The sequence below is a fragment of the Poromitra crassiceps genome, assembly GCF_964638095.1.
Source record: "Poromitra crassiceps genome assembly, chromosome: 12".
NCBI lineage: Eukaryota > Metazoa > Chordata > Actinopteri > Beryciformes > Melamphaidae > Poromitra > Poromitra crassiceps.
In genome coordinates, this window is record NC_139632.1 from 3428110 (window position 1) to 3441537 (window position 13428).

General features: G+C 43.0%; 1 protein-coding gene and 1 pseudogene across 2 annotated transcripts; both read right to left on the minus strand.

Moving 5' to 3' along the window:
• Positions 1-1557: 1557 nt before the first annotated feature.
• Positions 1558-1932, minus strand: LOC310787035 (histone H2B pseudogene; annotated as a pseudogene). The gene has a single exon. The product of its transcript is annotated as a histone H2B pseudogene (transcript).
• Positions 1933-4705: 2773 nt separating this feature from the next.
• Positions 4706-5017, minus strand: LOC310785998 (histone H4; the record flags this gene model as incomplete). The annotated part of the gene is made up of 1 exon (XM_083647185.1): positions 4706-5017. The coding sequence occupies one exon, from the start codon at positions 5015-5017 to the stop codon at positions 4706-4708; it is 312 nt and encodes a 103-aa protein (XP_083503311.1).
• Positions 5018-13428: the final 8411 nt, after the last annotated feature.

Sequence of the window (13428 nt, forward strand, 5' to 3'; positions counted from 1 at the left end):
GACAGACAGACAGACAGAGAGAGACAGACAGACAGACAGACAGACAGACAGACAGACAGACTAATATCTTGTTCCGGCTTTCTGATGTCTTTAGTCTTGACAGGGTATCTTTGGGTTGTGGACTGTTGGTCACGATAAAAGAAGACATTTGAGCAGGTCATCTTGGGCTTTGGGGGGGAAAAGGATTGCCATTTAAGGTGACATTTTATAGACCAAACGATTAATCGATTAGTCTAACATAATCGACAGATTAATCGATAATGAAAATAATCGTTAGTTGCAGCCCTACTCAGCATTGGCAACGTGTCCCACATTGTCCCTCACAAACATACTCTTTGTCCCACATTTGGTTTGCTGGGATCTGGTCACCCTATTAATACATTATGAGAGCGTGGTTGATCTGTCTTCTGTCACAGGTGTAAGGAGGTAGTGAGGGATTTGAGCTCACATTGAGCAGATATCAGTTAGAGGCCTATCAGATGTGTCTATTATGGCAGATATCAGTTACTAGAAACCCCGCGTGCTTGCCAGCTTGGCTGCTCTACTGGCAGGCAGTTTTTTTTTTAGTTTTTTAAATGCGGAGTACACAATTTGCTCAACTTTGCATCACTGATGACATCACTCACTGATGACATCACATTTCAGTGACCATCACCCATCACTGATGACATCGAGTGCTTGAGTGACATCACTGATGTCAGACATGATGACATCGCAATAATGATTGGATTTATATAGAGTCTGGAGTTACTTCTGGTCTTGTTGCTACGCTACGCTGGGGATACGAGGCTCGCTCTCTTATGGGTTAAGCCCACTGACGCCAAACTCAATCCAAAAACTTGTTTTACTGTTGTCTTGCTTGTCACTAAGTGTACACTATGTGTGCCTGACTGCTATGACATCATGACTTTAGATCTGTTATGAATCAGTGGGGTCTTTTGTAATATTTGGGCTAAAAGGCCGAAGCTCAGACCATGTACGCATCTTGTTCATTTACAAAATTCACAAGAGTGACCTTACGAATTATCAGATGTGTCTAGTATGGGGGAAAAAAAGACTAGATGTGTCCAGTATGGTTCACACAGTAGATGCCTCACATACTGGGTAGGGGAGAAGATGGACGCATCATGGGAAATGGAGTTTCCAATCAACATAGTTATTGTAGACTGATTCACTGCAACTGGTGGATAAGGGTTTCCAGCAGCAAAACATGTCATAGGAGCGGATTGCTCTGGTGTGCAGGTAAGGTTAGGCATTAAAACAAATAGCAACAACTCACTTTAAATGTAGGTCAGTAGATAGACATGTGGCTTTATTTTGGTTGATGACCCAGTATTTGGAAGGAACACCATGAGCCATGTCGTGCCATTATGAAAGGGCTTTTACATGGCGGTCAGTGTGACACTATAACATTAGTTCAACGGCAACGCTACAAATTCCATGTAAAAAGCATTAATAATCTGTTGGTTACAGAGAAGGTGAAGAATTGTTAAGCTCTTTGTGGAAGTAGTGTGTGGCCCTTAAAAGGACCTTTGGGTGGATGTATCTACAAGCGGTTTACTTGGAGCTGGTGTACTTGGTGACGGCCTTGGTGCCCTCGGACACGGCGTGCTTGGCCAGCTCACCGGGCAGCAGCAGACGCACGGCGGTCTGGATCTCCCTGGAGGTGATGGTGCGACGCTTGTTGTAGTGAGCCAGGCGAGACGCCTCACCGGCGATGCGCTCAAAGATGTCGTTGACAAAGGAGTTCATGATGCCCATGGCCTTGGAGGAGATGCCGGTGTCGGGATGGACCTGCTTCAGCACCTTGTACACATAGATGGCGTAGCTCTCCTTCCTGCTCTTTCTGCGCTTCTTGCCGCCCTTGGCAGCGGTCTTGGTGACGGCTTTCTTGGAGCCCTTCTTGGGGGCGGGCTTCGCGGCTTCAGGCATGCTGACGACTTCTCGGTAGCAGAGAATGAAGTCCGTTCTTCTTCTTCTTCTATTAGATTTCCGGCAGACTGGATGCCTTGCGGCACATTGCTGCCTCTCACAGTTCTTCTTCTTCTTCTTTCAGATTTTCAGCAGTATAAGACTTGGCGTCTTACTGCCCTCCGCAGGTGAAAGATATCAATCAATTATGAAAAAATAAATAGTGTCCACCACCCCCCAACGTGCTCCAGTTACTAATATATTATTGTCCATACTGTCACTCAGACCCAGTTGTCCGAGTTTCCGCAAAAGCGTCCCTCAGTATTTTATCGATTTCTGCTCCAGACACATCCACCACATTTAAGAACCTCTTAGCAGCGTCAAGCACCATCTCAATCCTCTCCGTCTTCCCACTCAAATTAGCAGCACAGTTTATAACCATGGCTATGAAAGCCAGGAATTGCTTCTTTTCCATGCAAATGACATTACTTTGGTTAGTTTGTCCCTTTTCCCTCTCCGGTTGTTTTTGCTCTGGTTCTTTCTTTCTCTCCTCTGACATCTTAACAGCCTCTGCATATGATATTCCATTTTCCTCTCTAATCTTGCTCACTATTCTTTGCTCAACTCTTTTAGGGCACTGTGCTGACCCCACATGATGATTTCCGCCACAATGCAAGCACTTCACCTCATCTTTTTTTATCTTACACCTTCTTCCATCATCACAATACTCGCCCCCACACCTCGCACAAATAGTATGTCCTCTACATACTGCTGCAACATGGCCGTACTCCTGACAACAAAAACATCTTAGTGGAGCTCTCTCGTAAGGCCTAACCCTGTAACACACATAATCTAAATATACCCTTTCTGGCATTTCCCCTTCAAAACTGAGGCACACTGATTTACTATCCTCCCTCTTCCCTTCACTGAATCGTGTTAGCCTCCTGGCCTCACATACACCTGACACATCCAAAAACAAGTCTGCTTCCACAGAAAAAGGCACGCTACTTACCACTCCTTTTTTCCTGACTTCTGACCCAAGTGGGAAACAAGACACCTCATCATCCTCATCTCCTTCTGTTCCAAACTCACTGATATTCAAAGCTTTATCTCGCTGCCTCTTTGACAAACATTCAATAACAACCATACCGCTTCTTGTTGTCCTGACCGAACGAACCTGTCCTAATTTCCTTTCAACAAACTTACCTACAACATGTGCATCTCTGAAAATACCATCAACTTTTTGTACCGCAATCATTCCAACCACAAACGACTCACTCCTCCTCACTGATCTACTGGAATCACTTTTCTTTAAAGCTCCTCCTGAATCCTCAATTTGTATTTCGGTGTCTTCAGACTCCATTTCGTCGCTGTCACTATCACCCGCCATTTTTTCAAACCCCACTCCAGCCTCACTTTGCTCACTATTCTGAACACAGGCTTCCATGCCTCTCCCTCCGCCTTGGTTTTCCGATTTGTGCTTTTTAGGCTTGTTCTTGCCCATTATTTATTTATTCTTTTGACACAGTCAGCTAGTGTTCAATTTGATCAGCGTCTCAACACGACTCTCCTCAAAAAACACGTCCGCCACTCACACGAAGCTAGCCAATCAGAAATCAATGAAGTCCGTTTAACAGAAGCACCCTATTTATAGGCAGCTGATGCAAATAACACTATGCGGTTCCCCGCCTGTGACTGGTTGACTTTCGGCGCGTGCCTGTCGACTCGGCTGCACGAGCGGCTGCCTGTGTGTATTCTGATTGGTTGAGCTCCAGATTTGTATTTTCACTTCCCGCGCGCGGACTCTGACTATTGTTCCAATATCCTTCATTATTCTCTTCAGAAACTGAATGAAGTGCATTTCACAAACTAATACAAGTCTGTTGTGGACCTTTGCTCCATTATATATTTTCCGCTTTCTGAACATCTTCATTTCGAGAGAAAGGACTCAGAGGGGTTTACAAAAAAAAATACAAAAACAGAACAAAACTCAAAATACAGTAGGCTACTATGACGAGGCAATGTGTTGTTATTAAAAAATGTGTGATATGGTTTTCCTAAACTGAAGCATGGTCCCATTTAGACCTTTTGAAACAGAACAATAGCTATCACAAGATAAGTAGTCTTAACACTATGATGCTGTCGTCGATGTAGCCTACTTTATGGACAGATCTAATAATAGTGAAGTAACCATATAGGCTATATAGATCTAGCCATGGTCTAATAATAATAATCTCACATGTTCCCACTTAACATGTAATGCATTCCCTCTGCTACTTTTGGAAAACAATTAAGAAAAAAGAAGGGGCTATCAGAAGGGGGGTGTATCTAAAACAGCTAGAGCAGATTGAGTTAACCACAATAATAACCTTGATTTGATAATCTCACAATCAGCACATAGTATTATATTGTTTTAACTGTGTCTGATGGTTTTGAACGGCCCACCATTGCTATCCCTTCACCTGCATTACTGTACTCGTATGTATTTTTATTGCCTGTTAAGCACTTTGTAACATTTGTTTTGAAAAGTGCTATATAGTTTATTCTATTATTATTATTGTAGGCAGGTCGCTATTCACCCAGCAGAGCTGTAGTTTACTATTCAACGCAGTTATATTTCAGATTAACCCATTAGCGGCTGCTACATTTTATTTTTCAGTTGCAAAACAGTGTTAAAATGTACATAGTTAGCGTACAACACAACTCAGAGGAAACGGGAATAGACTCTTTGCTTAGAGAAATTGGGCGGCTCTTAAAAGAGCCTTTGTGTTGTTTTGTTGGTCGGTAAATGAAGTTAACCTCCGAAGCCGTACAGAGTGCGGCCCTGCCTCTTCAGAGCATACACCACATCCATGGCGGTGACGGTCTTCCTCTTGGCGTGCTCGGTGTAGGTGACGGCATCACGGATGACGTTCTCCAGGAAGACCTTCAACACACCGCGGGTCTCCTCGTAGATCAGACCGGAGATACGCTTCACTCCGCCGCGGCGAGCCAGACGGCGGATAGCGGGCTTGGTGATTCCCTGGATGTTATCACGAAGCACTTTACGGTGACGCTTGGCGCCTCCTTTTCCGAGTCCCTTTCCTCCTTTTCCACGCCCACTCATTTTTTCAATGTGTTTTCTTTCAAAGCAAAGACAAACTGATGCAAAACCTCAGACAGCTTCAGTTCATAAACCTTCTTTGCGGACCTGAATGAGGAAGGAAAGAGCCGGGCTTTGCAGGGCGGTGCCAAACTCCTTCAGTTCTCCCCCACATTTTTTTCCGAAGCAACTTCAGCTGCGGCATGTTAGCAGAGACTAACAAATGCGTTTCCGGTTATGCGCCGTTGCCTTCAAAATAAAATTCTCACAAATAAAATGGCCATATCAGTGACTTGGTGTTTGTTATCAATGTGTCTTTGTTATCATGTTCAAACAACAGATATATGGAGGAAGTTGTAGCTGATTCATCATCAGGACAAATGCATCAGAACAAACACAAAAAAAGAGTAGCCTAACTAAAGTTGTAGAAGGAATCTCTTGCGCTTCAGCCCCTCCACAAGGGGAGATCGGTGCTCTCGGATGAGGACAGAATAGTGGAAAGGTAGAGATGACTGGAGCACACGAAATCACTGGCAAACAAATTTAATAAGGTACAAAAACTGACGTTTCGACGCGAGCAGCGTCTTCTTCAGAGTCAAACAGTGAGTGACAGACAATTCATTTTGATTGACCCTCACGGAAATAGTTATTTCCAAAAACTATTTCCAATAATGCAGGTTCGTAGGCTACTATCTGCCGAGGCGAGGTGTAAGTGGGCAGTGCATTTGCCCCGGCTTGTTTGATGGGGTTCTGGGAAGAAAGATTAATCAACAACAACATCAACTTTCTCAACCTTACATGTACCATCTATAAAAAATAAACACAGAGGTCTATAGCACTATCTACCGCAAACCACTGAGCAGAAACACTCTTCTAAGAGCGGACCATAGGTGTAGTGCTGGTGCGGGGGGACGGCATTCCCACACTTCTCCAAGGGGTGTTTTGTGGGTTATTATTATAGCCTATATGCGACTGCAACGCGTTATTATGGAACCCACTGCGGTTCTTCCCCAAGGAAGAAAAACAGCAAACACCTGAATAATGTCATGGGCAAACTGGAGAAGTGCAGAAATGCCCATTAAGCCGTGGGTGGCGGGTGTTACGCGCAAATCCACCCCCCTGTACATGCGCGCCCCCCCTATGTAACCAAATGCATTGGACAGACCTGCCTCCCGTAGTACCGCATTTTAGTCGCCAGGTGTCATCTGGCCATAAAAACACTGCTACATTTACAGGCAGGCAGTAGGCTACCTCAGATTTTCAAATCTCCCTAAATATAGACAGTTTTCACGGAACGATGTTGCTAGGGAACAGTTTGAAACCTAGCTTAATTCCTGTCAGTTATTGTATTAGCAAACACTGCAACTGGAAGTAAGCTAGGGACAATTTAGAATGTCTATTGTCAAGTTAAAATCGTCTAAAGATGGATTGTTGGGATTTGAACTCATGCCTTCGAAATCTGCAACATGGACCAAAAGCCAGCTCTTAACGCACTCCACCATAGAGACCATTGATGGTACTTGCTGTGTTTTGCATTAGTTAAATCGTTTCTATGTGCAACCTTGCCCTCCAGTACATGCTTGCCCCCCCCCTGTCTAAACACCTCGCCTCACCTTCCACTTATGTCTATAGAACACACGTTGTACAGAACTGCCCCCCCCCCCATGCAGTACCGCATTCAACCACCATGTGTGCAAATGTTTCTCCCATGGAGGCTTATGTTTAAACTTTAGAGATTAAAAAAGAATGGAACCTCATCAAGTCTCGTCTGTACACACTAGCCCATTTAAAGGGAAATGTTTCCAAATTAGCACAGGAGGTAGAGCTGTCGCATGGGAATCGGAAGGTTCCCGGTTCGAGGCTGGCTCCTCCCGGTAGTGTGCCGAAGTGTCCTAGAGCAAAACACTGAACGCCTAACTGCTCCCGACGAGCAGTTAGCGCCTTGCATGGCTGCAGATGCTGTCAGTGTGTGCAAATGTGCATGGGTGAATGGGAGGTATCCACGTAAAGTCGACTAGCTATATAAAATGCGCTCTATAAATACAGTCCATTTAGCATTGACAGTGAGAAGCCATGATCATGGCCGTGGAATGTGGAAACTGCAGATTATACAGAAGGAGGGAGGCTGTGCAGCTGGTATTTGTTCTTGTTCTTCAGGGTCATTCCACACCAGACAAGGTTATAGTGCTGGCATCCTGCCAGTTCAGACCAGGTGACTTACAGCCAGGAGAAGTGTCTGTAGTGTCATACTCTTAATTATCATACTTTATTGTCATACTCTTAATTATCATACTTTATTGTCATACTCTTAATTATCATACTTTATTGTCATACTCTTAATTAAAGGAGCATCTCTGTATGTTTCAACCTGGAGCAGATCAGTGCATGTATTGAGAAGTTACAGGAGCACAGGTGGGAAAAGTAGACACATTCTTTACTTAAGGGTTAAGCTTCCTATTTCCACTCACAACATCACAGCAGGCTGGAGTATTGGCCTTGGCGGAGGGCTGCATTTCTCATTACTTTTGTTACCTTGTTACCTTGCATTTTGGTGAGTGTGTGTGTGTGTGTGTGTGTGTGCGTGCGTGCGTGCGTGCGTGCGTGCGTGCGTGCGTGCGTGCGTGTGTGCGTGTGTGTGTGTGCGCGAGGGCGCGTGCGCTCAGGGATCATTTTGAAGCCGACGATGTAAATGTGTTGCGTGAAGTCCTTCATATTGAACTGGTCTGTTGCAGAGGGAACAAGTCGTCACAACAATCTCATTGTGGATTCAGTCACTCTCCATGGAGCACATGGCAGCATATGTCATGGGAAAATCAATCAAACTGACATATATGTATATCTACCTATCTATTTTCATCTGCTGGTCTTATTGTGTCAGCATTAAGATCCATCTGATTTGACTTGTGATCATCTTATCTGCATAGAGCCAGCTCACCGCTGCATTTACTATAGATCATTGTTTTGTTTTCAGTATCATCGTGGCTCTGTAGCTCAGTGGATAGAGAGTGGAATACTGACAATTAGACACTGTCCTGGTTTTGTCAGGTTTCCTCCACAGGTCTGGAAAACAATCTTTTACAGCTCTTGAAAACTTTGCAAAATTCTTGAAATGTACTGTAGGCTATATGGATTACTGTTAAGTCCTCCTGACACACAACGCTCTTCATGTTACAGTAGCTGATGGTGATAAAATGCCCCTAGACACCAGTTTGATTGATAAGTTGGACATGGACATGTGACAGGAGGGAGAGGCGGGGTTAGATGCATTGCTGCAGGCAGAGGTGTGCTTCCTGCAGTAGGAAGGACCAGGACCGCCACCCCTACCCTTATAGCGGCCGAGGCCCTGGAGGAAGATCCAAACGGGGAGCGAGAGGGAGAGACCGCAGACTTGACCTCATCCAGACCCTGGAGTGGACCATCATGGTCGGAGAGCTGGAGTGGAGTAACGGACGGACGGACGGACGGACAAATGTTTCATTTAAAGAAACAGCTGCACAGCTTCAAAACAAAGATCTTTTACTAACAACTTAGTTTGGAATATCTTAACATCTTAATGAGCTTAATGTTTTAAATCCACAGAAATGTAAAATATTAACATTTCAGTCCTCCAGCACAGACACACCAGCTTTTCCTGGTTACATGCCCAGCTAGGACACGTAACCGCCTCCCTCGGCCCTGCCTTGAAGGAGCCTTGGCTACAAGCGAGTAAATGACATGGTCGGTTGCAATTTTATCATCATGGTTTATTATGTCAATCTGGTTCCATGAGCCAGTGCCAATCGTTACATGATTTGCGACTGAATACCCCCGCCCCCTGCATCTCCACAGCACCCCTACTTAAAACTAGTTCCCATGACTATGCTTATATGTAGTAAATGAAAAAGCAGTGATGTTAAGCTGATTGTTATTTTGCAGGGACCTCTTGAAAACTTCTAGAGGACCCCTGGGGGATCACTGGACCCCAGTTTGGGAAGCAGTGTTCCAGCCCGCCCTGCTGCCCACACTGGTTCTGGTTTATGAAGGAGAGAAGGCAGTGTGTGTTTGTCCTTAGACTGTAATGTGTATTTGATCATTTCAGACAATATGCATTTTCCCTTCCTCCAACCTCACATCATCAACTGTGTGGTGAAGAAGTGTTTCTAGAAATGAGATGTCACTGACTGCTAATGCTTTTCGTGATATTCTCAACACATTGGCGCCCCCTGCTGTCCATTTTAACCAAACTAACCTCTCTGCTCATGGAGTTTCATCTTTCAACCAGGGCTGTGGAGTATTTAACATGAGTCGGACTTGAATCAGTCTCGAGTCTCGACCCTTTCAACTCACGACTTGGACTCGACCAAGGCGCTCTTGACTACAGGAGGTCACTGGCTGTGACTAGACACAAGCAGAGGGACAGATTATTTAGGGGTGGCTGTAGCTCAGGAGGTAGAACGGGTTGTCCACTAATAGCTTTGGATAAAAGAGGTTGGTGGTTCGATTCCTGCCGCCTCCAGTCTGCATGTCGAAGTGTCCTTGGGCAAGATACGGAACCCCAAATTGCTTCCGATGGTGTGCCAGCGCCCTGCGTGGTAGCCTGCTGCCATCGGTGTATGAATGGGTGAATGTACCTACTGACTGTAAAGTGCTTTGGATAAAAGCGCTATATAAATGCAGGCCATTTACCATTATTTCAATAATTTGATTAAATTAAAATGTCATGCCGGGTGAGAATATTTTCAGTCATGCAAATTGCTGAGAGCAGCTGTGGAGCAGTAAGAACAAGTACAGCTCCTGTACAGGCCCACGGCACCTAAACCAAATTTGGTGTTGACAATGTCAAAATCTAAAAAATAGATGTCACATTACTGTTCCGGCTGTTACATGGTTATTACACAATTTAGTAGATCCGCCCACTTTTACCAAGAGATATGTCTGCTGAAAAGCAAGCTTGAAAAAGAAATGTCAGAGGGTCTCTACCAGAGTAATGGTGACCTCAAGTCAATACTGAAATCTCTGGCTGAAGTCCTCAAGGTGATAGAGACAAGTTGAAAACATAACTATTATAGGAGCCCTACGAAATGAACATTTTAAATCACCCAATTTAGCCGAAATTCTGTTTCATTTGTTTAAAAAATGTTGAGTTTAGTAAACTACTGTATGCGAGGCCGATTTTAGCCATGGGCAGAGGTGGGCAATGCCCACCCAGACATGAGTATTGCCCACCCAATCAAAAGTTAGGAAAATATGTTAGCTTCTGATTAAGTGGGCACTGAGCCGCCGAGAAACACAGAGCTCTGAGACAAACTCGACTGTCGCCCAGAGCTGTTAAGAGTCTTGCGTTATTATTTCTTTTAATCTGCTCCGCTATTTATCCGCTCCGCTATTTTGTCCCTAACGCCCTAACGCATGCCGCTGCTATTTTGTCCCTCTGTACTTGGAAAACACGCTGCGCATCTGTATAACCCACATTGTATTGATACAAAACATGAAGACAAGGTAAAGGCTGCCCATCTGTATATATGACCCACATTGTATTGATACAAAACATGAAGACAAGGTAAAGGCTGCCCATCTGTATATATGACCCACATTGTATTGATACAAAACATGAAGACAAGGTAAAGGCTGCTCATCTGTATATATGACCCACATTGTATTGATACAAAACATGAAGACAAGGTAAAGGCTGCACATCTGTATATATGACCCACATTGTATTGATAAAAGCATGAAGACAAGGTAAAGGCTGCACATCTGTATATATGACCCACATTGTATTGATAAAAGCATGAAGACAAGGTAAAGGCTGCCCATCTGTATATATGACCGACATTGTATTGATACAAAACATGAAGACAAGGTAAAGGCTGCACATCTGTATATATGACCCACATTGTATTGATACAAAACATGAAGACAAGGTAAAGGCTGCACATCTGTATATATGACCCACATTGTATTGATACAAAACATGAAGACAAGGTAAAGGCTGCTCATCTGTATATATGACCCACATTGTATTGATACAAAACATGAAGACAAGGTAAAGGCTGCACATCTGTATATATGACCCACATTGTATTGATACAAAACATGAAGACAAGGTAAAGGCTGCCCATCTGTATATATGACCCACATTGTATTGATACAACACATGAAGACAAGGTAAAGGCTGCACATCTGTATATATGACCCACATTGTATTGATACAAAACATGAAGACAAGGTAAAGGCTGCACATCTGTATATATGACCCACATTGTATTGATAGAAAACATGAAGACAAGGTAAAGGCTGCCCATCTGTATATATGACCCACATTGTATTGATACAAAACATGAAGACAAGGTAAAGGCTGCACATCTGTATATATGACCCACATTGTATTGATACAAAACATGAAGACAAGGTAAAGGCTGCCCATCTGTATATATGACCCACATTGTATTGATACAAAACATGAAGACAAGGTAAAGGCTGCCCATCTGTATATATGACCCACATTGTATTGATACAAAACATGAAGACAAGGTAAAGGCTGCCCATCTGTATATATGACCCACATTGTATTGATACAAAACATGAAGACAAGGTAAAGGCTGCCCATCTGTATATATGACCCACATTGTATTGATACAAAACATGAAGACAAGGTAAAGGCTGCACATCTGTATATATGACCCACATTGTATTGATACAAAGCATGAAGACAAGGTAAAGGCTGCACATCTGTATATATGACCCACATTGTATTGATACAAAGCATGAAGACAAGGTAAAGGCTGCACATCTGTATATATGACCCACATTGTATTGATACAAAACATGAAGACAAGGTAAAGGCTGCACATCTGTATATATGACCCACATTGTATTGATACAAAACATGAAGACAAGGTAAAGGCTGCCCATCTGTATATGACCCACATTGTATTGATACAAAACATGAAGACAAGGTAAAGGCTGCCCATCTGTATATATGACCCACATTGTATTGATACAAAACATGAAGACAAGGCAAAGGCTGCCCATCTGTATATATGACCCACATTGTATTGATACAAAACATGAAGACAAGGTAAAGGCTGCACATCTGTATATATGACCCACATTGTATTGATACAAAACATGAAGACAAGGTAAAGGCTGCACATCTGTATATATGACCCACATTGTATTGATACAAAACATGAAGACAAGGTAAAGGCTGCCCATCTGTATATATGACCCACATTGTATTGATACAAAACATGAAGACAAGGTAAAGGCTGCTCATCTGTATATATGACCCACATTGTATTGATACAAAACATGAAGACAAGGTAAAGGCTGCCCATCTGTATATATGACCCACATTGTATTGATACAAAACATGAAGACAAGGTAAAGGCTGCCCATCTGTATATATGACCCACATTGTATTGATACAAAACATGAAGACAAGGCAAAGGCTGCCCATCTGTATATATGACCCTCATTGTATTGATACAAAACATGAAGACAAGGTAAAGGCTGCACATCTGTATATATGACCCACATTGTATTGATACAAAACATGAAGACAAGGTAAAGGCTGCCCATCTGTATATATGACCCACATTGTATTGATACAAAACATGAAGACAAGGTAAAGGCTGCCCATCTGTATATATGACCCACATTGTATTGATACAAAACATGAAGACAAGGTAAAGGCTGCCCATCTGTATATATGACCCACATTGTATTGATACAAAACATGAAGACAAGGTAAAGGCTGCCCATCTGTATATATGACCCACATTGTATTGATACAAAACATGAAGACAAGGTAAAGGCTGTCCATCTGTATATATGACCCACATTGTATTGATACAAAACATGAAGACAAGGTAAAGGCTGCCCATCTGTATATATGACCCACATTGTATTGATACAAAACATGAAGACAAGGTAAAGGCTGCCCATCTGTATATATGACCCACATTGTATTGATACAAAACATGAAGACAAGGTAAAGGCTGCCCATCTGTATATATGACCCACATTGTATTGATACAAAACATGAAGACAAGGTAAAGGCTGCCCATCTGTATATATGACCCACATTGTATTGATACAAAACATGAAGACAAGGTAAAGGCTGCACATCTGTATATATGACCCACATTGTATTGATACAAAACATGAAGACAAGGTAAAGGCTGCACATCTGTATATATGACCCACATTGTATTGATAAAAGCATGAAGACAAGGTAAAGGCTGCACATCTGTATATATGACCCACATTGTATTGATACAAAACATGAAGACAAGGTAAAGGCTGCCCATCTGTATATATGACCCACATTGTATTGATACAAAACATGAAGACAAGGTAAAGGCTGCACATCTGTATATATGACCCACATTGTATTGATACAAAACATGAAGACAAGGTAAAGGCTGCACATCTGTATATATGACCCACAT